At 35.8% G+C, this 26,746-nt stretch overlaps 2 protein-coding genes across 3 annotated transcripts; one reads left to right on the top strand and one right to left on the bottom strand.

The window, feature by feature from the left end:
* Nucleotides 1-361: 361 nt before the first annotated feature.
* LOC132627807 (uncharacterized) lies at nt 362-8,295 on the bottom strand. Of its 2 annotated transcripts, none has more exons than XM_060343388.1 (11): nt 8,126-8,295; nt 6,252-6,344; nt 5,617-5,741; nt 4,288-5,111; nt 3,837-4,118; nt 2,812-3,725; nt 2,543-2,619; nt 2,352-2,447; nt 2,202-2,275; nt 1,741-1,861; nt 362-708 (listed from the first exon to the last, which is right to left on the bottom strand). In XM_060343388.1, exons 1-11 carry the CDS (start codon nt 8,208-8,210, stop codon nt 625-627), a joined length of 2,775 nt encoding a protein of 924 aa, XP_060199371.1. In that variant the 5' UTR covers nt 8,211-8,295; the 3' UTR covers nt 362-624. The 2 variants fall into 2 exon arrangements, with proteins under 2 accessions (XP_060199371.1, XP_060199381.1); XM_060343398.1 differs by having other exon boundaries at nt 5,963-6,344; nt 8,126-8,181.
* Nucleotides 8,296-9,670: 1,375 nt separating this feature from the next.
* On the top strand, nt 9,671-17,996 carry LOC132627796 (calcineurin B-like protein 3). The gene is made up of 10 exons (XM_060343376.1): nt 9,671-9,851; nt 12,350-12,433; nt 12,688-12,830; nt 13,681-13,763; nt 14,053-14,112; nt 14,615-14,723; nt 14,805-14,857; nt 15,326-15,406; nt 17,400-17,512; nt 17,632-17,996. The coding sequence occupies exons 3-10, from the start codon at nt 12,719-12,721 to the stop codon at nt 17,687-17,689; spliced, it is 669 nt and encodes a 222-aa protein (XP_060199359.1). The 5' UTR covers nt 9,671-9,851; nt 12,350-12,433; nt 12,688-12,718; the 3' UTR covers nt 17,690-17,996.
* Nucleotides 17,997-26,746: the final 8,750 nt, after the last annotated feature.

The raw sequence follows: 26,746 nt of genomic DNA, 5'->3' as shown, positions 1-26,746 counted from the left end.
CAAGGATCGATTTGGAAACAGTAACTAGTGCCTTCTTGATGTCCTAAAACTATGCTCTTGTGAGTCATGCTGTACCAAATTTGTTTGGCTGAAACAGCATTTAAGGACCATATGTTAAATAATTCACTTCTTGCATTTATAAATAGTTTTTTTCCCCTTCTTATTCGCATTGATGGACTTATGATATTATATTAGTATTCATTATTACAGAGGTAGAGTGCACAAGTATACAAGGGCAATAGTAGAAAATGATTTGTTAGGCAAACAACCCAAGCTTGACCATTTCCGTTTCATTTGTCAACTACTAAGCTCAACTTAGCAAGTAATATGGTGAATTCAACACACAGTAACTCGAGCTTCATGCTCAGCCAACTAAAGCAACGTTCTTTAATAACCGATAAATCCGGAGGACCAAAATGCACATTTCTCCACTAAAACACCATATACTTGAGCGGGAACAAAACTTAGAACTCATTAAGAAATCGAATCGAGCTCAAACAGTTACCACTCGATCGCATCACTACTCCCCTACATATATACAAGAGAGTAACTGATAATAGTGGAACCAAAATTAAAATTAGCATTACAATGAATATGTAAAGTAGGAACTCCTATTGATCTTTGTCAGTTAGTCGGTCTATTCCAGGCCGTCTCTGATGTCACAGCATTTCCATAATAGACCTGCTTCGAGGAGTCATCCCAATAAGCCTGGAAAAAAAAGCACCATTAAGTAACATGGATATGGCAGAAAATGTGCAAAAGTCTTGTGAGATGCAGTACCATTCAAGTTATGTTGAGGAACATGGTTAAAACTGCCGGTCCTTAATCGCTAATATATATATTCACTGCTACATTGCTAGTTTTTCACCATGGGAGCCACGGGGACCTATTATTCCTACATGTTCCATTAGCAACATTCCCTTGAGAGTTGAGATGTTACTGCGGATTTTGCTAGACTATTATAAGAGTGGTGAGTGCTCATTAGAAATGATGATTGATTCTCATAAGAACAAGCAAAATCCAAATGATAGCTCCAACTTATGTCAAGGAACATAGTTAAAGGTATTCGATGCAAACATCTGAAGTAATTTAACTAGTATGTTCCATTAAACGTGGCATATCCAGAAAATGGAGCATTATTGATGCTTTCAGCAATCTACCCTGATTTCTGCACTTGCCAAGATAACGGCTAACTGGAATTTAAGGAACAAATTGATTGACAGACAACCTAACAAGTTTAAGCTGCAAGCACAAGTTAAACTTTCTATCAATTTTGAGTTTCCAACTTAAAAGGTTGTCTCCGCCTGTGTGAGCTCGCTCACATTGCCGGTCCCAAGCCCGGATAAAGGAGGAGGGTTGCCGAGGGTCAATCGGAAACAGCCTCCCTACCCAGGTAGGGGTAAGGCTGCGTACATCTTACCCTCCCCAGACCCCACTATTGTGGGATTACACTGGGTAGTGACCAAGACCAAGGAGGTGATTCATCAGCTAAAACTCGTAATTAGTCCCACCGTCTCAGGAGAGGAAGAGAATGTGGGCATCTGGATCGTGTTGTCATACACAACAACAACAACATATCAAGTGTAGTAGTCCCACGAGTGGGATCTAGGGAGGGTAGGATGTACGTAGATCTTTCCACTACCTTTGTGGGGTAGAGAGGCTGTTTCCGTGCTATCTACACACTAAAACAAAATTCCATCTTCCATGTAAAGATAGAAAACACCTGAACCAGAAGGATACCTGCCATCCAGATGGAAGACCTCTTGAAAGAAAATCCAGATCAGGCTGCCCATTTTCTTCACATGGTTGCTTTTCAACCTCCTTCATTTTTTCTGCTCTTTTTCGTTTCACACGCTCTCGCCTGCATATATCATCGATATAGTCAAGACAAATATAGAGGAACTATAATTTACTATTTTTAATGAATATGACACTGCTTGCACAATTGCATGAGTTAGCCTCACTTCTTTGAGCGTGCATCCATATGATTCAAGCAATAAATACATGCTGAAACAATGCACACAGCAAGGGGAGGTTCTTTTTAAGAAAAACCCAACTCCCCAAAGATCAGTAAGGCCAGGGAAAGAAGGGAGGATCAAGACAAGTCCACTATTTCAAGAACGGACAGGACATAAATAGACATAGATATTTTCTTAAGAGAGGATATAGTGCAGTGAAAACTAAATGATCAGAAGTGATACCAATCACCACCAAGTGGCTGAAAATTAGCATTAGCTTTGGCCTCCCCACTTGCAATTTGCTGAGCACGCCATTCCTACAATCAACACAAAGTTAGATATACAAGAGGCTATGTCTAATCAAACACAAAACTGCATATAGCATTAGCAGACCTCTATTTCTCGTTGGCGTTTCTTCTCCAACTTCTCAAGAGCACTTTCACGTTCTTCTTCCTCCTCTGCATGCAGCTCCTCTTTGGCAGCTTTCCACTAATGAAATGAATAAGCATTATGAGAATCCTTTAAGAAAAACTATGGCAATCTTCCAGGACCTGGGAAGGGAAGCACCAAGTGAAGGCAGTTACCTTGTCAACCAAGCTCGACACTTTCTTATTAGACCTTAATGTGGACGCCACACCCACAGTCCGCTTTTTACGCAAAACTGAAGAGAAAAAGAACACAAAATCAGAATGGTAAGCTTCGTATCTATTGGAGAAACTCCTTTAGTAAGCATGAGGAAGGGTTCCACATTAATATGCAGCAGAAAATGCCTCTGCATATTAATGACATACTAAAAATACAAGAATTGCAACTTACAACCAAGCACACACAAATTTAAGATTGCCCAACTTACCTTTCGATTTAACCTTTGAGGGGGCAGTTGAAGCAGTGGCAACAGCGCCAGTGATAACAGATGTTGAAGACGCACCAACACCCTCCATTGCTGATGCGGTTCCTGTAGCTAGCAAAGAGGATTGTGTACCAGGAACATCAAAAGACGTCTTTTCATTCTCCAAATTAACAGGTACATCAGCCTTAGATTTCGCTGATAAATCAGATCGTGACCCCCCGTTGACATCTAAGGATGGAATTGCATCAGGGGCAACATTTTCATGAACTGGTATAGATGGAAGGCCAGAAGACTCTGTACCACAGACTACAGAGACAGGCTGCAGTACTCCATCCTGATGGCCATAGTATGCACTGGGGTCAACATGGTTGATCGCCACAGGAGCAGCACCAAATGCATTTGGGATTTGATAATATAATGGGTGATGAGTAACAGCTATCTGACCGTCAGAGGTTGCATATAAACTACTAGCAACTTCAGGATTAGTTTGCCCATAGTATTCGAATGTTGAATCAGGATAAGCTAAGTTGTAAGTAAAAGGTTGAACTGATTCCATATCTGAAGGAAGAGCATGTGTGTGATCTAGAGGTTCATCAGGTGGTGGTGGCGGAAAAGGTTCATTATCAGGAGGTGGAGGAGGAATCCAGTCTTCATCAGGTGGAGGAGGAATGCTAGGTGTTTGATCCAGGATCGAGGACTCCAATTTTGTCTGTTGCACTGACAGACTTGGTCCGTCCACAGGGGCATGATTTGGGGCATGCAGTGCATCCCCCACAGTTAAGCTGCTTGAAGGTTCTGTATCTTCAACTTCCATATCCACATCCATGTCTACTTCTTCAGTCGGATGAAGCACTGTTTGAGGAGTTAAATCTTCCTTCACAGTGACACCAGTGGCCCCACCTTCCTCACTTGCATCACTGAAAGAATGTGCAAGTAGGTTAGACAAGAAGCAGCATCATTATCATTATAAGAAGAGAGAAATTATCATGTACTTCACATTTAAAATAACCAAGTTAAATCCAGCATACCCAGTGGAAGGATGACTTGGCCTCTCTTCATTTGCATCCTGGATATGATCACTGCCACTGTGGGATTCATGACAAGCCTCAACATCATTCTGTTGTCCAGACAAGAATAGCCCACAAAGTTGATTAATTTCTGAATCTAGCAGTTTTATCTTCCTCTCAGAGTGCACCCAGAAGGGAAGCAATGACAGCCCATTACAGGCCAAGGACCTAATATCAGCCAGCCTAATCTCAAGTTCCAATGCATATTTTGAAATTCGATCATGCTGCACGTAAAATTCGGGCCTGTTGAACAGGAAATAGATCAGTAAAAACGAACAAGGGAAGGAGCACAAGAAAGGGAGAGGTGGAAAGATCCGCTTAGAAACTTTTCAGACATGCAATAAGAAAAATGAGAGTTAGGACTTAGGATTAAAGATCCAAGGAGAAGTACATAAAAACCTCAGCAGCATACCCTTTCATGGTCTCCAATTGCTCTAGCAAGCGTTCACAGTGTTTTATCAGGTCAGAGGAAAAGTCTGCCTCAGTTTCATCTTCTGGAACAAAATCTGCATCCCTATTTTCATCTTCTGGAACATAATCTGCATCCCTATACTTTGTGGGATCTTCACCTGACCCATTCACATGACCCACAGAAGCATGATCTGATTGTCCTGAAGAAAGAGATCCACCAGGGGAAGATGTTTCATTGCATTGTGAATCAATTTGTTCAGAGTCATTTATTGTGCCGCTCTGGTCCTCATCATTGTCTCCTTTCTTATCTTGTAAGTTGTCATCTATTGGCTGTCTGTATTCATTGATGTCGCTATAGTTGACGCCAGTCTGTCTAATGTCCATATCCATTTTTGCAGAGGATTCTAAGTTCTCAGAGGTGCCGCTGCCTATGCATTCAGTTTCAGTAGTAACTTTCTCTTCTAACCTCGGTTCAGCTGCATGACCCAATATCTGAGGCACTTCCCACGAAGTCTCTCCTGTTACTGTGTTCCAATAATAGTACTGATTACTCTCTTCGTGCAACACCATCTTCCATTCTGCACTTGCATCTCCTAGAGTCTGTGCATCCAAAGTTGCAGGAGCAGTAATTTGCTCCAACACACTCAACTGTGCATGTAAATCAACTGAGTCAGAAGCATTGTTTTCTTTAGAACTATCTTCTGCAGGTCTATCTGAAGGACTTGGTAGATCAGAGCTACTGTCAATAGCTTTCTCTTCAACTTCCATAACAGTAGAACCAATTTCCCCATTAACATTATTTTCCTCGTCCCCAGCTCGCTTTCCCTGAGAGAAATGGACACAAAAACAAAACTATTAGATCAACTGCATGAAAGTCACTTCTCCCATCTACAAAGTGAAGCTGAATAGAAATCAAAATGTACTGGAAGTGGAGGCAATGTCAGGCTAACAAAGAATGGTAACTTAATCAGTAACCCAAAAGAATATAATTATTAGCATAACCAAAACAACAAACTTTCAAAGAAAGCATCTAATAAAAACAGCATAATTTGCGTTTCAATAGTGTCAGTAATTGGAACTTTAGGAGGGATCATAATCACAGATGTATTGGAAGTGGTATTTGCAGAGTAGTAAGAGGAGCTAAGAGCTGGATAAAAAGTCACCAGTTGAAGCACAGTGTAAATAAGTGGGAGTCAAACTGAGGAAGTTCATAATGAATACACAAACAGAGAACCTTTCTTTTGATTTAAGGTTATAATTCACCTTCATATCATTGTCAACCTACAAATTATGTGGCCGACAGCAAATGAATAAAATAGCTACAGCTCACCTTGTCTTCATGATCAAGGGAAGAATCCTCTGAAGCAGCACGTTTAAGTCCTTCAACTGATTCATCATCCACTTCGTCGTCACTATATTGCCCAAGCAGCATAAGAGGATTCTCCGGTTGTTGACCTGAGGGCCAAAGAGGAAATGTCAGAGAAGTTCAAGCCAAGTGATAAAAACACCCAATATATATTTTAACAAAGCCAGTATACAATTTAGGGAAACAATTATAACATCATTAGAAGAAGAAGACTGCTGAATTTAGGATACATGTAGTTCACCACCACCTGTAAGCACATCATCAACTGTCAGAAAGTCATAAAAGCAAATAAAGACAGAAACATACGAACCGAGGAGAGGAAATGCACTTCTTGAATCGGAACGCCTTTGATGCCGCCAAAAAAGGGCATGATAGGTAAGACGTAATTCAATAATTGACTGTGGCAGGGGCTGACAGTAACTGATGACCAATTGAAAGTTCCCAATACCACAGCAGGCTACAGTCTGAAAACATAAACTTTTGTGGTACAAACAAGATGTCTTGTACAAAGTAAATCAATAATTTCCACCAACATTATTGGTCACATCATGTCTTCTCTACAAAGATGAGTCCTTTTGAAGAAAACTGACGGAACCCACCTGAAGACGATGGTGAATTAGGTAACTCCGCAGGGGACTTGGATTCTTCTTCCCCTCCAACTTCATCTTGGACAGAGGAGCCACCTAAATCTCCTACAAAGTGTATCAAATTGCTTAAATGTCAACATTGAACATCCATTGTTAAGAAAAAACTTTTTCTATATTAAAAAAGAAGCACAAAGTGATCATTCGGTAGTACAGTAGATGCAGCATAATTTTCCTTCAAACGTTTATCCATATCATGTAAGTAGCACAAAGTACAAAAAAAGAAACCACATCCTCAGGAAAACCGTGTAGACATTAAACTTGACACGTGAAACAATTATCCTACAGGAGTAGCTAAAGCGGATACAAGTACACAACAGTTGAAACAGTATATAGAAACTCCTTTTTTTGAACAATAATTTGAAAAGGTGACATTAACTTCCCATAATGACCTGACAAGTAATCAAGTCTAATTAAGTTAATCCAGCTAAGCTCAAATACAAATAACTAAGTAACAGAGAGACAACTGCAATAGCGAATAGAAATTGGAACTGACTCTTAATCTCACACGAGAAACGCTTAATAAGTAGGAGTAATACAAAGAACTTACGAGTGTAGTTAATTCAACACTGACAAATTTGTCCATCAATATATCCAAAGGATAGCAAAAAAGTTTTGCCAGATCATTAAACACAAACTTGCAGCACAAATTGAAAAAACTCAAAACTTAAAGCGCATGTCTTAGAGGCTGTTTGGATGGGCTTATAACTTATGGCTTATAAGCATAAGCCATAGGTTCCTAACTTATGGCATAGGTCCAATCTACTGAGGACATGACCTTGGATAGGAAGGTATGGAAGTCGAGGATTAAGGTAGATGGTTAGTAGATAATCAAGTATTAGCGTATTCTTAGTCGTATGATTTAGGTAGTCGTGTAGTTTCTTTCGCGCAAGTGTGTATTGATACCTGTTATTACATTTGTTTTGTACATTTGCTATTCTCTTGTCTCCTTTTCTTTCTTACATTCTGTGCATCAATTACTTTTCTTTTGAGCCGAGAGTCTATCGGAAACAGCCTCTATACCCCCACAAAGGTAGGGGTAAGGTCTGCCTACATCCTACCCTCCAAACCCCACTTGTGGAATTACACTGGGTATGTTTTTGTTATTGTTGTTGGCCTTAACAAAAAGTGCTTTTATATCATACCCAAATACTACAAAAGTGCTTAAAAGTTATTTTAGCTTAAAAGCACCTAAAACAAGCCAATCCAAACAGGCTCTTAATATATTATCCTCTTTACTATCCAAAATAGAATCAATCAACTACGCGTCAAACTAAATGGATGAGAATCTTCTGTTTCCATTAATTATTCATCGAAATTACACTATTTATGCTTCACATAGCTCATTTATTAGCCAATAAAATATACTCTCTCTGTTTCAATTTGTTTGAACCTATTTCCTTTTTAGTCCGTGCCAAAATGAATGACTTCTTTCCTAATTTGGAAACAAATTCACTTTATGAATGATTTACGGCCACACAAATTTTCAAAGCTTATTTTGAACCACAAGTTTCAAAAGTCTTCCCTCTTTCTTAAATGTCCTTTTCAATTATAACGGGTTCATATAAATTGAAACGGAGGGAGTATAATTTTTGACCTTCAAAAACCTAACGAAGCATAAATTAACGAATATTCAGTAATTTGAATCTGCATCAATATGTACATGAGAAATAGATATGGACTAAACCAGATAACAAACTCAAAAATATGGGCTAAATCGTGTAAATATTTTCTCCTAGTAGACATAGAGCATAATTTTCCCAAATTAAACAGATAAGTGAAGTAATAAACTATGCAGTAATTAATTAAGCAATAATTAAATGAATTACCAGAGGGTTCCGCGAAGAGATCGAGTTTAACTCTACGACCAGCGCCAATTTTAGCTGCAAGTTTACGCTCTTTTCTTCGCCCCATTAATATTTGATTAAATCAATAATCCACTGATTTAAGGTTTAATTATTTAGGATTCGAAGATTAAAATTGATACTTATAATTTTTCACTTTCAAGCAAAAAACCCTATATATTCGGATGAAGAAGAAGAGGAGAATGTAATTATGGGCCAAAAGCCCACAATGATTTCTTTGTGGGTTGGAATGTGGGCCTTTTGGAATGGACCTGAATAATTTGTGCTTTGTCGCACCTAGAAAAATTTAAGTCCAGATAGAAAATTTTAGGACTTCTATTTATAATATAGCCCAATTTTACGATGCGAGTTTACGCTCTTTTCTCCTCCCCGTTGATTCGATACTCACAGATTTAAGATTCGGATGAAGAAGAAGAGAATGTAAATATAGGGGCAGAAGAATGTAAATGGGTAATTAAGATTCGGATGAAGAAGAAGATAATGAGCCTGTTTGGATTGGCTTATAAGTTCCTTATAAGCTATTTTCAGTTTTTTTAAATGTTTGGCTGGTCAGCTTAAAACTATTTTGTACTTAAATAAGGTTAACAAATAATTGGGCCCGTTTAGCTTAGCTTATCTAAAGCAGCTCAACGTAAATGGCTTTCCAAACAGGCTCAATGTAAATCTAATCAATCAACGAGGGAAAAAAGAAGTAAACCCGCAGCTAAGAGTTGAAGCAGAACTTGTAGTTATGGGCCAAAAGCCCAATGCTTTCCCTTGCGGGTTGGGCTGTGGGCCTTTTGGAATGGGCCTGAATTATTTGGTCTTTGTGGCACCAACGAAAGTTGGCTCAAGTGAACTAATACATTGTATTAGAGCATGTTTGGATGGGCTTTAAAAAAATAGCTTATAAGTAAAAAAAAAAAAAAGAGATAGGTCAACTTGTTTTTTTTTTTGCTTATGTGCTTTAGATAAGTTAAGTCAAACGGGCCAGTTATTTTTTGAGCTTATTTTAAACACAAAATGACTTTAAATTGGTCAGCCAAACACTCAAAAAAGCTAAAAACAGCTTATAGGAACAAACTCTTAATCTGGAGAAAACGAGGGGCACGATGTCTTATAAGAGCCTGTTTGGATTGACTTATAAGTTGTTTTCAGTTTTTTTGAGTGTTTGGCTGGCCAGCTTAAAGTCATTTTATGCTTACAATAAGCTTAAAAAAATAATTGAGCCCGTTTGACTTAGCTTATCTAAAGTAGCTTATAAGCTGAAAATAACTTATAAGTCAAAAAAATAAGTTAAACTACTTTTCAGCCTATAAGCCAAAAAAAATAGTTAAAATACCCGCAATTTATTTTTTTAAGCTTATAAGCTGAGCAGCTTATAGGAATAAAGCCATCCGGCTCTAAACTAGAATACAAATGCTCTAAACTAGAATACAAATGGGAGTTGCTACTTTCGACAACTGGCAAACACATGTCTAGGCACTTGGCCACCAAAAAAATTCATGGTATTAAATTATTACTCCAATGATATTGACATAAAATTCACAGAGCTACCAGAAAATTTACAGTATAAAGACAACAAAGAACAAAATCAACAGAACTTTTACAGTTTAAAGATAAAGAAGTAGACCCCTTTAGTTCTTTGTATCTGTTGGTTGAGCCTTATTCATCTGAATTTCATCCATTTTTCTGTCTAAATTCAAAAAGGGTAACTTTTTCTTTTTCTTCTTCTACTTTACATGTCAGCAAATCCTATGTTTATTTATAGTATTCTGATTCTTTATGCTGTATGCTATTAACAGATCCATTTGCAATAATCATTGATGTTGAATTAGTGGTTTTGATCATCTATTGAATTCTTGATTTAATCTATGTAATGAAATAAAAGTATAAAGACTGTAAAAAAAGTGTGATAAAGATTGTAAAAAAAGTGTGTTTTTTAGATATTCCAGTTTTCTGATTTTCCAGTTTAGCTAAGCTTTTCAAGATATTATCCACTATCAGTTTACTGGGAATCAAATTGACATGAAATACAAGTATAAAGGTTGATAATAATAAAAACCAAAGGTACAAAGATTGTGTCTTTAAATATGCCCTTTTACTGTTTTTTCCCTTTTAGCTGAGGTCAGTTTACTGGGAACCAAATTGACCTGAAACCTATGTTGCTCGGACTCTCCAAAAATGTTACCATACCCTTGCCGGATTCTCAAAAAATGTACTACTTTTGGAGAATCCTACATGCACCCGTGGACATATCTGAAGCGTCTGAGCAACATAGCCTACAAAAAGTATAAAGATTGTCTGATAAAAAAAAGTATGAAGATTGTGTCTTTAAATGTGCCCTTTTCTGGTTTATCATGATTAGCTAAGCTCTCCAAGATATTTTCCCGTATCAGTTTACTCAGAACTAAATTGACCTGAAATTCAAGTATAAAAATTTGCTGATAAAATAAAGTGTATAAAGATTGTGTCTTTAATTGTGCCTTTTTTGTGATTTTTCCTGTTTAGCTAAACTCTTCAAGATATTTTCCAGTAGCAGTTTACTCAGTACCAAATTGACCTGAAATACAAGTATAAAGATTGTCTGATAAAAAAGAAGTATAAAGATTGTGTTCTTTAAATGTGCCCTTTTTCTGACTTTCCCCCTTTAGCTAAGCTCTCCAAGATATTTTCCAGTATCAGTTTACTTGGGACCAAATTGACCTGATATACAAGTATAAAGTTTGTCTGATTAAAAAAACAAGTATAAAGATTGTGTCTTTAAATGTGCCTTTTTCTGATGTTTTCACTATCAGTTTACTCGGAACCAAATTGACCTGAAATACAAGTATAAAGATTGCCTGATAAAAAGAAGTATAATGATTGTATCTTTAAATGTGTCATTTTTCTGATTTTTCCTGTTATATATTTTGCACGGTCAGTTTACCTGGAACTAAATTGACCTGAAATACAAGTATAAAGATTGGCTGATTAACAAAAATTATAAAAATTGTGTCTTTAGATGTGCTCTTTTCCTGATTTCCAGTTTAGCTAAGGTCTCCGAGATATTTTCTGGTATCAGTTTACTTGGAGCCAAATTGACCTGAAATACAAGTATAAAGATTGTCTGATATATATATTAAAAAAAAAAAAAAAGTAAAAAGATTGTGTCTTTGAATGTGCCCCTTTTCTGATTTTCCTGTTTATCTAAGCTCTTCAAGATATTTTCTTGTATTAGTGTACTTGGAACCAAATTGACCTGAATAGAGTGGAATGGATATTGAGGATCATATAATTGATTCCGAATAATTTGGGATTGAAGCATAGTTGACTGATCAATTTAGTTGAGCGGGGAGTCTATCGGAAACAGCCTCCCTACCGGTCAAAAGGTAGGGGTAAGGTCTACGTACACTCTACCCTCCCCAGACCTCACTTGGTGGGATTTTACTAGGTATGTTGTTGTTGTTGGGTTTACTTGTTACCTTTCGATGACTTTGTTGTATGTTAATTCTACAAAATTGGTTTTCTAGTAGGTGTTTTCTGTTGATTGGGCATTGTTCAAATTAAAATTCACTTAAGCTGCATAACTTGGATCTTGATCATCATGATTCATATCATTGCCAATGAAACCTGCAGTGGGTGAAAAGAAAATTTGGAATCACTTCATTCAAATTTTATTTTGCTAGTTATCAGTTATCACCAACTATCTAATGATGATTGTGTAAGATATAATGTTCTCCCCTTCTTATTTTGCAACTAATCAACAAGTTGGCATAAGCTATGGAGTACTCGAATCGTTTTTATATTGGGGCTGGGTATATACTTGGAGGTGTTAACTCTTCCTATGAGCAATAGTTACTTATAGAAGGAAACATATGCCCTTTTGAAATTTTGTAGTTATCATTTTGAGGACTTCGAAGAAAAGCGAACCATTGTTGCTTTCTGTTGTTGCTCACATCTAGAAGTACAATTTTCTTGCTATTTCTTAGGCTGATGCTACAAGACTAAAGGTGTCTATAACACAGATGAAACTCCAGCTTTTACTTGTGATGATGTCGCAGAATATAAATTGCATAAGAAGAGAATAGAGTCTATGGCTTCTCTTCTTGATATGTTTTGCATCGGGTGACAGAATTATAGGGCTTTTTCTCTTGATTTTTTTTATTAGTGAGCGGAGGTGTTGAATGATTTTTTAAGTGTGTATTAACATGGGTTCCTCCTTGTTAGGTGCATAGCTCCAAAGTTGGTAAATTTCAAAAACTTTTGGAATTTTGCATTCACACAGGCAAAATAGCAAATAATGGTCGCGAGGTTTGTTCTTCTATGTTTGGCTGCTTTCACACTATGTTGCTCGGACTCTCCAAAAACGCTGGCACATTCTTGTCGGATCGTCCAAAAATGCACTACTTTGGAGGATCCGACACGCACCCGTTGACAATTTTTGAAGAGTCCGAGCAACATAGCTTTCAATAGTTTCTTTTTTTTCCTTATGAATAGAAGACCCAATTAAATTGGCCTCTTCACCTCCTCGTACAAACCTGATTTTTTTCTTTTTGGTTGAACAGCTATGGAGAACTTTGAAGTAGGGGAAATACCATGTCGAATTTCTTAGAGGGGATCAAACATTTAGGTGCTTCCCTGTTGAAGTGTTGTGATAGGCAATCAACGGGCCTTGAAGATCCTGAGATTCTTGCACGAGAGACAGTTTGTATGCTATCTGACCACATCTGTTTTTATGTTTATCCGCTATTTGTAGAACATACAATGAAATCATGGAGGATGAACCAAAAGCGATGTTTGTCTGGTTCTAGATTTGTCTTATTCAATGATTGCCTCATGTGGGAAATATGATTTTCATTTTGAGGATCATTACAATTATAACTTTTTCTATTTTCCCATTCATTATGTTTTCTTCTCTTCAATGTTTGTCAATGCCAATGCTGTTAAAGGCGGAAGAGAAACCAACATAAGCACAAAGTGTAGTTAAAGCATGCACTTCAATGAAGAAAGGCATAGAGGAACAAAAAAATTAAATATGTAGTGGAAGTATACATTAAGCAAAAACAACAATTATATGATCCGAGAGGAATTGAGAGAACAGGAATTAGATGTAGTATATGAAGTAGAGCTATATAATAAACTTACTTTTTAAATGCATAGTTATAATTTTCAGTGTTATTCAGATCAGTGACAAGTCTTCCCTACAATTCTAGTTTCATATACCTATCCATAATTTCTATAATAATTTATATATGACTTTACCAAATATATTCCTTGTTTAGTCCTGCCTTATCCAAAACTGAGTCCGTATCTGTTGAACTGCACCTCGATGCATGCACTAAAGTGCTGCTTAAGCAAGGGAAGCGATCCACTTATACAGCACCTCGCTTCAAAGTTTAAGTGCACCTCAATGGACCTTCAACGACACTAGTCAATACGTAAAAGATTTGGAATATAAATTCCTTGATTATATTCTGATCATATTTCTGTGTGTTGTATGACATCCTTGCTTGCATAAATGCTCTAATTGGACTTGTACAATTTCCTTCTTGTTGCAGTTAGCGTCAGTGAGATCGAAGCTCTTTATGAGCTTTTTGAGAAGATTAGCAGCGCTGTGATCGATGATGGGCTGATCAACAAGGTCTGATCTTGCATTTCTAATAAGATTATAACTTTTGGAGGCTGGTGTGTCTAAGTTTGGGATATGTTGTTCGGACTCTTCAAAAATCCCGACGTGGCGTGTCGGATCCTCCCAAGGTAATGTGTTTTTGGATGATCCGACATGGTACGGCAGCATTTTTTGTGAGTTCGAGCAACATAGGATACATGATTGTTTATAGTCAAAACTCTTTTACTTACTCTTCTAGCATAGATGTTTAATAAGTTTGTATCAGCTTTGCTTTTGAATTTGAACTCTCACTATGTCACAGGAAGAGTTTCAATTGGCACTATTCAAGACAAACAAAAAAGAGAGCTTGTTTGCTGACAGGGTGAGTTCTCCCTATATACATTAACCTTTTCATATTATCAAGGTTTAATGGAATTGGATACAGTAAATATGATGTTTCCTATAACTGAAATCAGCTGTGACATTGTTGTTATTGCCACACAGTTGAAGCCACACTATAAATTTTTTGAGATGGGTCGGCTATTGCAAGGATTTCGTTTAATATTCTGAGTACGAATTTTACTTGTTGCATCGTGGTTGAGTGTATGACTCATGTTTGTTATTTTATGCGGTTGACTGCATGATACAACAAATATTAATGGGTTAATAGCATTTTTGGTCCCTTTTAGTCCTTGTAATATCTGACAAAACACATTTAACGTTTAATTAGTTGAAATTTGCACTTCTGATCCTTTGCTTGTGAATTTCACAAATTTACAGGAATTATTAATTGTTCCACTATGTAGTTTTGCATTGACCAAAAGTGCAATGATCCCAATTTTTATTATCTACATTTCTTTTTATTCTGACATGTTTTGTTGCAGGTGTTTGACTTGTTTGACACAAAGCACAATGGACTCTTGGGTTTTGAGGAGTTTGCGCGTGCACTCTCTGTTTTCCATCCAAATGCCCCTATCGACGATAAGACTGAATGTATGTTACTTGCTTACATGAATAATTACAATTACCTTCATTTTGTGCATATCAGCTTCTAATGATAGGTTACTTTTGTAGTTTCTTTTCAGCTATATGATCTCAAGCAACAAGGCTTCATCGAGAGGCAAGAGGTAAAGCTTTCATAATAATGAAGTGGTTAATTGTGCATGTAAACACGAGTCTTTTTAGGGTGTGTTTGGTATGAAGGAAAATGTTTTCTTGGAAAATAAGTGCGTGGGGGTGGGGTAAGGCGTGTTGGAGGTGGGAAGGAGACAATTAACGTGAAGTGTCACTTGTGGAACTTGATTTCCCTACTTCCGCTAGGGAATTCATTTTCCTTATTTTTAAGGAACTTATTTTCCTAGAGAAAATATTTTTCCCAAAAATGCTGACCGAGAAAACATGGGAAAATTGGAAAACATTCTTCCTTCATACCAAACACACCCTAAATGTGTTCGACTTATTCATGCTCTGTTCTCCGATTTTTAAATGGCACAGTTTCAGCTTCTCTGTTTATGGAAAATGTTACGTTTATTTGCAATTTTTCTTATCCATCTTATTTTTAGCATGACATAAAGGATATGACTTCTATTACGCAGGTGAAGCAAATGGTGGTTGCTACCCTTGCTGAGACTGGTATGAACCTTTCAGATGAGATTATTGAGAGCATAATCGACAAGGTATTGCACCAACCTACAACTAAATACTATTTTTTGTCTTTCTTTTATTTGAAGGAGCGGTTTTCCTATTTATAACTACTTAATTAATAAGTGACACATGAACCTACTACTTTCCCTTGATTAATTGGCTTGCTGTCCATGTCATTAAAGTTTTGGCCCATCTAGATTCTATCTTCTTCAAGGGCAGTATCTCGGTTGCTTAGAGCTATGGGGAAAAGTAGCAACATCTGATCCCCGGTGGTCACCGTAACATGACACAATTCATTGATTTAAAGTGAGAATATATCCGGGAACTAAGGTACCCAAGTGTGTGGCCTAGTAGTCAATTAAGTGGGTTGAGAACCATAAGGTTTTAGGTTCAAATTCAAGCAGAGACAAAAAACACTAGGTGATTTCTTCCCATATGTCCTAGCTTTAGTGGACAGAGCTACCTGGTACCTGTTGATGGTGAGAGGTCGCAGGTATCCCGTGGAATTAGTTGAGGTACGTGCAAGTTGGCCTCTACACCATGGTTATGAATATATACATATAAGAATGGAGCCATTTATATTTTGCTGCTTCTATGTACTAGATACCACCTAGTATTTTGCTGCCGAGAGAGGTTTTATGGAGATCCTTGGAGGCTAGAGGTGTACCTGTGGCGTACATTAGGGCGATCAAGGACATGTGTGATGGGGCCAAGACCAGGGTAAGGACTATGGGAGGAGACTCAGAGCACTTTCCAGTTATGATGGGGTTGCACCAGGGATCAGCTCTTAGCCCATTTTTATTTTTCTTGGTGATGGATGGATTGACGCGGCAAATTCAAGGTGAGGTGCCATGGTGTATGTTATTCGCGGATGGCATAGTCCTGATTGACGAGACTCGCAGCGGAGTTAATGCTAAGCTAGAGGTTTGGAGACAAACTCTTGAGTCTAAAGGGTTCAAGTTGAATAGGACCAAGACAGAGTACTTGCAGTGCAAGTTCAGCGATATAGTGCATGAGGCTGACGTGGAAGTGAAGCTTGGCACCCAGGCCAAAGAAGTATTGAAGAGAGGTGATTAGATAGGAGGGTATGAAGGACTCAGATCAGGGTAGAAGGCTAGTAGGTAGTCGCGTTTATCCTTTCTCGCGAGTAGTTATGTTGATCTTTAGTTTCTTGTCTCTTGATTTCTGCGAGTATCTGTTTGCACAGAATGGTTTATCATGGCTTATTCACTTTCGTTGTTTTCATTTTCATAATTGCTTTGAATTGTTTACCCGTATCTAACTTGTCCTATGCTTTTTCTTGAGCTGAGGGTCTTCCGGAAACACCTCCCTACCTAAGGTAGGGGTAAGGTCGGCGTACACTCTACCCTCCCCAGACCCACATTGTGGGATTCACTGGGTACGTCGTTGTTGTTGTTGCATGTACTAGATATCGCCTGTGTTTGATGCCTCGATAGTGTCTGTAAGAAAGCAGTTGAGAACCCATTTAACTTCTGAGTTTGGGGTCTCTTCTTTCAAGCCATTTATATTTTGCTGCTTCCATGTACTAGATACCACCTGTGTTTGATGCCTCGATTGTGTCTGTAAGAAAGCAGTTGAGAACCCAAAGCAGTTGAGAACCCATTTAACTTCTGAGTTTGGGGTCTCTTCTTTCAAGTATCCCATGCATTGTGCGACAAAATGGTATAGTACAGTCAAAACTCTCTATAACAACATCATTTGTTCCTAGATATTTTTGGTTGCTACAGTGAAATGTTGTTATAGAGAACATATAACATAACATAACATGAAAGATTGGTTCCGCAGAAACATGGTTGTTATAGTGAAATGTTGTTATAGAGGTTGGCTGTTATAGAGTGGTCTGACTGTATCTATGGAAATATAGGGGATTTGCTAGTTTATCGGCCACTATTGTGTCTGTTTCTGATCATTCAATATCTATTCTTTCTCATGGAGGAGCTGGATGGTAGCATTGCAGGATTTGCCTTTTTTACTGCTTAACAAATGTAATGTTTTTTCGAGCAGACTTTTGAAGAAGCTGATACTAAACATGACGGGAAGATTGATAAGGAAGAGTGGAGAAATTTGGTCCGGCACCATCCTTCACTTCTGAAGAATATGACCCTTCAGTATCTTAAGTAAGTGGCACTTGGAATAATGACATCACTTCATTTAGCATCATGTTTGGCATATTGTGATTCTATCCGTGGCATACTTTTAGTATGGATTGACCTAAATGTCGTTGTCACATAAACAGGGACATAACGACTACATTCCCAAGTTTTGTCTTTCACTCGAGAGTTCCGGATACCTGATATGGATTGCCAAAGCTGAATTGCCTACAGAAGTAGTCTTATACTTGAGAGTTGCAGTTCGACTAAGAAACTAAGTATTATTTTAGCTCAACTTTTTTTAAGTTCAACATTTTCATGATTTGTTATTCTTTTCGAGGGCAGTGGGGTTGTGTATTGTTGTTACCACTGCACAAATGCTAAGTTCCCTTGTTGATGTTGTGCATCATTGTAATTTAATTTGCTTATTGTAGCTCATTATTTGGAAGTCTTTTGGCATGAGATGAGTTTAAATGGAGAAATATGGTTAGTGAGGATGATTCATATTTAACCGGCCCCGACTTTGGGATTGAGGTTTAGTTGTTGTAATGGCTCATTATTGATTTGCTCGATTATAAACCTTCGTGTACGTCTACTATTAAGCTCAGCTAGACGAACATTTAGCAAACTCTATTCTGCCAGAAAAACTCCACTTTGAAATATTGCAATAGGTTTTCTTCTTGAAGTTGGTCATTGTGGTAGACTGATAAGTGAGTGATTCTCAAATTCTTATAATGTGCAGCTGGATTTTTCCTTCAAAAGCTGGGGTAGGCAGCCCTAATGTTAATGATTTTCAGCAACTCAGAAAGAAAAGAAGTACAGAAAGGCCTTAGGTAAGTTCTTCCTGTCCGCCTCAGAGTTACCCATCTATACGTACTCGTGGGAGAGCATGTAATCGGCAGGGGTAGATCTAGGAGGGGGTGATGTGAAGGTGTTCATCCAAAACCCCTCGGCAAAAAATTACCTTATATATACAAAATAATTTTTTGAATTTTCATATACATATATAGATTTTAAATCCTTGAACATAAGATTAGAGGTTGACTCACTGGTTAAGGGGTTTTAAATTCACCTTAAGGTTTCAAGTTCAAATTCAAGTCACTACATTTTTATTTTCACCACTTGACTCGCGGAAGTTGATACATACACCACCAATCATATAAAAAATAAGAATAAAAAGGCATACTACCAATTATGAAAATTTCCTATCAACCCAACTCGGAATGGTTCAAACAAATGTCAATGATAGCAAAGACCTCGACAATGAAAAATAAACAGCATTAAATTCAGATATTTCAGCTTCTGGGAACGAGGCCGTGCATTATAGTAGTCACTTAGATAAGATTTACTAAACCAAATGCGCATTTTAAATCTTCTAAGTGCCAGCAAAAGTTCTTTTGGGAGGGATTATCAACTGAAACTTGTGATTTAAAATTATTAAGTGTCTGTATAGCAATATGAATTTTCAAGTGGTAAACATCCAAATCAGTTGGGTGTCAAGGATGATAAACTTAAACAGAAGGAAAAACTCTTCAGAGACAAAAAGATAAGTAATGCATTCATAATCATTCTTTGAGAGACAGAAAGATATGGAATGCAGTTAAATATAGCAATCTTTAAAGTCCATGCACACGACAAACAGTTGGTTCGGACGAAGAAATTGTGCATTTGTGGCATCTTCTTGCAATTCCAAGTATGCAAATCTGGAATTTATTCTTTGAGAGCGCCGTGCTCTATCCACAGTTCTTGGCATAGCCTTATCTTGCTTCCATTGCGCCCTTAGGCCTTACTAAACAATGACATTCTGACTGGTAGATACTAATTAGCTTCCGTAATGATATTCCATAGAAGGTATTAAGATGCACTTGTTAATGGTTTGTGAACATGCACCTTATGCTTGTTTTATAACCTCATCATCAGAGCTTGTTACCAGGTAGAGGAAAACTGATGCATTGGAGACCTATCCTGATTATAGAATCTTATCCACAAAATCTCAATATAGATTTATACTGTAACTAATTAAGAGATATGTATGGGTGTTTAGCGGTCAACTATGCCTAGTGCCATAACCATGAATTTCACTGGAAAGTTCTATCACACTCGAAACATAGATGAATTATTTATTTGGAAAATTCAAATGTCTATTACATAAACTCATATATCACGGCGGCAGCAGCAACAACATACCCAATGAAATCCCACAAAGTGGGGTCTGGAGAGGATAAATTGTACGCAGACCTTACTCTTCCCTTGGAAGGCAGAAAGACTATTTTATTTGACCCTCGGCACATAAACTACATATACATGATACAATAATAGAATAAACGACATGTCTTTCACTTAATATGCTGATGTACGCAGCTTCATAGATGCTTCTTTATCCCTGTGCCACAAAATAATTCAATTCAGAAGGGGTAACTTTGAAAAGAAAAATTCAATAATATCATTAATTGAAGTACAAATCTAATATTGCCGAAAATTGCAAATAATATGGATGTCAAGTGAAAGAAGTATACTCTTCTATAAAAATTAATTACTTGAGACTTATAATATATATCGCATGTAACCGATCTGCTTTCCCGATCGAACATGTATACGAAAACCATTAATGGAACAATAATAATTACTAACTAGAAAAACAGATAATGCATCATCCATCCACCTAATTTTGTTCCTTTTTTCATTTTTTTCATTCTTCTTACATTCCTTTCTAGTACAATTTTTTCAGCCTCGTCAATAAACAAAATTGCAGGTAGCTCCTCTAGGCCACACATATTCGCCGAGCCGATTAATAACCTGATCTTTGGCCAAGTTTTTTTGTGAAACAAAAGTACTTTTTCTCTCGAAAACGCCTTTTTTTAATTTTATTTTTAGGAGATTTGGTGTTCGGCCAAAAATCAAAAGATCTGTTGAGCAATACAGAATCAACTTTTTTACTATTACAGAGAAGCTACACTTTCTATTTCTTCCAAGAATCATAAGCAGAAAAATTTCTTATTATCAATAACCAATATGGCGACAAAATCTTCTTACTGTCCAAAATCAATATTGCTAGAAAATCTTCTTACTGTCCAAAATCAATATTGCTAGAAAATCTTCTTACTGTCCAGAATCAATATTGCTAGAAAATTTCTTACTGTCCAGAACTAATATTGCTAGAAAATTTTCTTACTCTCAAGAACCAATATTGCTAGAAAATTTTCTTACTGTCAAGAACCAATATTGCTAGAAAATTTTCTTACTGTCAAGAACCAATATTGCTAGAAAATTTCTTACTGTCAAGAACCAATATTTAGAAAATTTTCTCACTATCAAGAACCAATATTCTCAAGAACCAATATTGCAAGAAAATTTCTTACTCTCAAGAACCAATATTACTAGAAAATTTCTTACTGTCAAGAACCAATATTGCTCGAAAATTTCTTACTGTCAAGAACCAATATTGTTAGAAAATTTTCTGACTGTCAAGAACTAATATTGCAAGAAAATTTTCTTACTGTCAAGAACAAATATTGCAGAAAAATTTCTTACTGTCAATAATCAATATTGCAGCTACCTCCTTAAATGAATTTGCTAAATACAAATTTTCTCCTTAAATGGATGCATATAGTGCATGCATAACTTATAGGTTCAACTGATCATTTATATCTTTTATACATATTGTATATGAAAAATCATAAAATTTCAAAAGTACTAGTATAAGTTCAAAGCTAATAACCTTAGACCGCGTCGTCAAGTGAGCCTGAAACAGAAAGTTGGATGTTTGTGGCTGGTGGCGGTGATGGAGGAGCTTGAGCTGTAGCTACTGTTGGCTCATCTGCATCAGCAATATTGATACGGTTGTTCCGGCACCAGAGTATGATAGTGTGCAAGCACCACCATGCTATGCTTACTATAGCAGATGCTAAGGCAAATTTGAGAGCTATGTTAATAGTAATGTGGATGGTCAAGTCCATGGTATGGCTTAAAGCAGAATTAGTGATGCTCAACTTTGATACGTACGCGTTTAGTTTTATAGCGATTTAGAGTGTTGTAATTACTGTGAATGTTCAACTCCATGACAAATAATTATGTTAAGATACCTTCATTTGCTTATACTTGGCTACATTAGTCCAACTACTCCTAGACTGGAGTGATATTTTAATGAGAGTTAAAAAAATAAGGTTGAAATTGACAATATTCATTTGCTTGTTGTTTAAGAGTGTTGTACTCTGCACGTTAATTGTTGTACTAACATGGTGATCCATGATAATCTACATCCAAATAGTCCTACTAGTCCTTAGAACAGATTTATTAGTCATGAGAGGCGGGATAAATTTAGTTACTATTAGTGGGAAACTAAGCGACATGTTGGTTTCTTTGTGGGGAACAGAAAGTAACTAGTTTCTTTGTGGGAACAAAGTTAGTTACTTTTAGTGGAAAAAGTAAAAGACTTCTTGTTTTCTTTGTGGAACAAATTTAGACTGAGCCATTATATGGGAAAGTAACTGGTTTCTTTGTCTCAAACGGAGTAAGGAGGAGCTTTTACGTAAGAACGAACTTTTTACCTTAGAACGAGTTAGGCCATAACACTATCTCGTGAGATTTTCTTTTGGATTGCCTTGAGCAAAAATTAAAAAAGAAAAGACTTAAAAGCTGATTAAATTAGCTTAAGATATATTTTGGTTTTTTTCTTACGGCAAGTAAGAGTTACATTAGCTCACCAATTGTGTGTAGCTATTCTGATGAATGATTAAAGTACCATTCAAATTCAAACTAATTGAATGCAGTAGCATGCATAAACCCTTTCTCTCATGCCTTTAGCCAAGCATAACTATTGAATGGATATTCTTAATATACTAGTTGTTGATGATGGAAATCAGGCATACACAGCGGAAACAAATAGCCAGGATCAAACTTGCATGTAATATAGACAACACATAATCAAGATATTAATCAAACATAAAATTGATACTTATCTCTTGAAGCGTGACCGCGACCAAGAATCGAATCTTCAACCACGAGCACACACCATCCAGTTGATCGTCATCCTTCAGTTTCACAGTCTTCTGCTGTGTAACCCGATTAATACCAGAATTTGTGAAATTCGTGTGGGCGAATTTCTATGGAAAAAGAGTAGAAACTTGTAAAACCCTTCACCTTCTTATGGAATAAGACCCTTATGTTATCACTACAGGTTTAGGGTTTTCCCCTTTTCCAAAACCTATTGGGTCTTTGTTTTCCACCTAGAAATAATATTCCATATAATTCTTTATTATTCGGGCACAGCAGGGACCACAGAATTTAATTATCGAGGCTTCCTATTATGGAATTAATTCAAGAAATCTGAATTAATCATACCATAATAAATTACGAATTATTCCACTAAAAAATCGTAACTGCACTCCTCAGTTCAATTTCAAAATCATACATTAAAACTTATTTAACTCCCCATGTTAAGATTACAGATACCAATCAATTAAATTAAATTACTGACAATTTAATTCATTGACTAATTGAATCCTTTATATTTCTGCTTAACTTACATCATGTGACGGATACAAAATCCACCTGCAGGGTTTTCACATGAGACTTATAAGCATCCATAAAGGGGTATCATCAATCTCAAAGTCAAGACATGAATTCTATCAACTAATTATTATTTCACAAATGTAATTTTCCATTATCCAATTCACCAGGAATACATAGACCCGTAATTGAGTCGTACCTTTTAGTAAATTAAAATAATGAACAAATCACATTGATCATAATAATTATATCAAGATTAAGAGTATAAGTACATTTAATGAACTAGAGAATTTGTTTTATATATTCAGTACAAAAACACTTATCTCTACTTGGTCCGTTCAATACATACAAAATGTACTAGCACAAGAAGACGAAACTATACCGTTTCCATAATGAAGATACATTATATTAATCTTGGGCTACAATCATACCGATGGCTTTGTCCAATTTCCATCTTAGATTGTGAACATAAATTTTATACTTATAAAAACCGACGATTTAATCTTCCGTGTATAAGCTAAACTCTATACACTAAATCATCTACTATATAAGTAAAGGACACACATACTGGTACATGATCTATTTAATTCTTTATTAAACAATGAATAAATAATTGTTCTATAATAAATATTATATCCAAACACATGGTTAATAGTATATATCCCAACAATCTCCCACTTAGACTTTTAACCATGACAATTGTTAGAATATACCATGTCTAAACGCATGGTTAATGGTATATACCCCAACAGTTGATGCCCGTGCGAATAGGCCTAATATGAGCTAACACAAAACATAATATTAGTATGACAACATTTTCGTTCGAATAAGTACGTACAAGAAATTATTTGGTTTCATTTCATCTCAAAGTTTTTATTCTGTTGAAATCTTTACATTCTACTGGTCCTAACCAAAACTTTAGTAGTATAATTTAATAAAGTAACATAACTTAGTATAATTTACTAAAGTAACATAACTTATTATTTTTTAATTATGAGAACATTCATTTGTTAAGTTGTAAAGCACTAAGAATCTAACATTCTATCTGTTTTTTACTATCGCTTAATGCTATAAATTTATTAGGTTTGCAAAGATATATATTTGCTTCTTAGGTTGAATTGTATTTTATACAACAACCGTGAGTCATTATACATTATTCTCCTGAAGATCAATCATTTCTTATTTACTATTCACAAATAAAATTTAGAAAGTTTAGCACATAATTCAAATGCGTAATTTATCTCGACAGATAGCAGAAAAGTTGTTAGCATGATACAATATTTTTCTCTGTTCTTCTTTCATAATTACAATGATATATTATTAATAAGTACTTTTATCATTTATATCAATTTAGTGAAAATATTATCGTGTAGTCTCACATCATAAATGTATTTTCTTTAAAATTAAATTTAAATTCTACTAAAGTTTATGTTATATAGTTACACATCAAATTAATTTTTTGACCCATATATTTTTCTTTTATTTCAAAATTTATTCTTATTAATGTTAATTGGTTATATAATTTCTCAAATTGCAATTATTTTATTCATTATTTTGTCAGCTTTTTAAATAAAAATTTGCTTGAATCTTTTTACTTATATTACAATACCAGCCCATTTGAAGGACAATTCGTGCAATTTCTTCCATTTTTTTAGTTTTTAATTTGTAATAGACAAATTCTCTTTTTTAAAACTAACCTATACAAAAGCATGAGTTGAAAAAGTGGATCGTTGACCAAGGGCAACCAAGGGCAATTTGGTCAAAGCACTTGCCATTGAATAATTCCATTACTTAAAAGTAGAATCTTACTGTAGCTTAGTATTAAATATATTCGTACTTCTCCTATTTTGCCCCTGCTCATAAAAATTGCATCACAACAGATGATGTCATTTCAAGTGGCAAGTATTAATTATATTTTTGGCCACGTGTCACTTTTACACTCCTTTTACTTTTCACTATTTTATCATGCTCACATAATTCCACTTAATAGACAAATAAAATTTGTGTATATGTATTAATGTTCATCTATATATATATATGCATCGACAATGCAAATTTAGGTATGTTTATTAGCAATATAAAACATATATACTATCACTATCCAATACATAAATCTTTACAATTGTACACAACTACATACACATAAATACACTATATAATCCAAAGGCGCAGGGGCATACGCCATCTAGTATATTTGACATTCTAAGATTGTTGTAGTCAGAGAAAGATATGCTTGCTGTCACACCCCATTTTAACCGGGTTAAATTAGGGTACAACATATTGGTGATTCCTGTTATTGTTTGTTTTAAGGAGTCGCCACCTAATTAATTTAACGGTGAATTAGGACACCTAAAGGCTAACTAAGGTAAAGTTAAAACTAAACCTCCGTTAATTGTCTGCTTAACCAGTGTGATTCTAGGTAAGGGTTCTTTATTATCCTAAAGGGAAGGAGTTAGGCATCCTTTAGAATCCGTTAACTACGGTTGTCCGGCCAAACTTAGGTTAATTAATTAAGGTTAAATGAGGTGTTTAAATTTAAGAAAGTGGCTTGTGATACTACTAAGGTGAAAATAAGTAACGCTGTTTAAAATAAGAAATAGAAACGTGCTAAGGCCTTTTTAAAAAAATGCTATTAAAACAAGACTTGTAGGATAATTTGGACAAAAGAAACCTCAAATGATATCTAAAATAAGCTATAAATATAGTTAAGGCTTTAAATAATAATGTTATTGAAACTTGCAAAATATGATAATTTTCACATAATTAGAAGCTTTAAAAAAAGAAGGCTAACCAATTTAGGCTTGAGATAAATTATATTATATGAATGTAGTAGTGTAGAAAATCTAGACTTATTTTTTAATACAATGCAAAAGATAATGAGTTTTCTTCCTCTAACTTTATTTAGTTGTATTCGGCTAAACTATGTATAATTTGATAAATCTTGAAGAAATTATTTATAAAAGTTCTTGAATTTACATTTGTGGATTAGTAGTATTTTGAAATTTTAAGATAGTAAGAATTAAATATGATTCCATTAACTCAAAATACATTGTTATGCTATTTTGTAAATCAATTATTCCGCATAGAGTAAATATTAGTCATTATAAGTAATTTTAACATAAGAAGAAAAGAATAAAACCTATGGAACTAATCATTGATTTTCCTTAAATTAGCTACCCGTTACTAAGCCCCTTAATGTTGCTAAGGTTCATCTAAATTAGCAGAACAAAACATTAGTCATACAAGTTAAATGCAAACAGGATAAAATAGAGGAGCAAGTTAAATGGGCTCAGCCCATTTTTTAAAGACAACTGCAATCTGTTTTGCCATTGGGCTTTGGCCCAGAATTCCTCTCTTTTTATTTGTGCTGCGGGCTGTTGCTGCTGTATGGGCCTCGGCCCAGAATTTCCGTTTCTCCTTTTTTGTTTTGCTGCGAACTAGGCCCGATAGGGAAATGACTCGAGAATATTATATTGGGCTTTTTTAGCCCAACACCGAATGCGAGGGAGGAACGAGTCATTCGGACTCGCATGTAATGGTCATGCATAAAACGAAAGGAGAAGGATTAGTATATAATCAGCGGATGAGGTTAAAACATGTAAAATATAACTCAGAACAAATCAATAGATTATGTATATACTGTATATATTTTGGTATATCTTATGCATATACATTCATAAGGATGTATAGAAGGTCAATATCGAAAATCTTTCGCCCCCGTCTTCCCGATGTTGCACAAGTTCCAAGGGATTT

Source organism: Lycium barbarum, chromosome 1 (genome assembly GCF_019175385.1).
Source record: "Lycium barbarum isolate Lr01 chromosome 1, ASM1917538v2, whole genome shotgun sequence".
Lineage (NCBI taxonomy): Eukaryota > Viridiplantae > Streptophyta > Magnoliopsida > Solanales > Solanaceae > Lycium > Lycium barbarum.
Note: the sequence above shows the minus strand (reverse complement) of the source record. Positions and strands in the feature narration are given on the sequence as shown.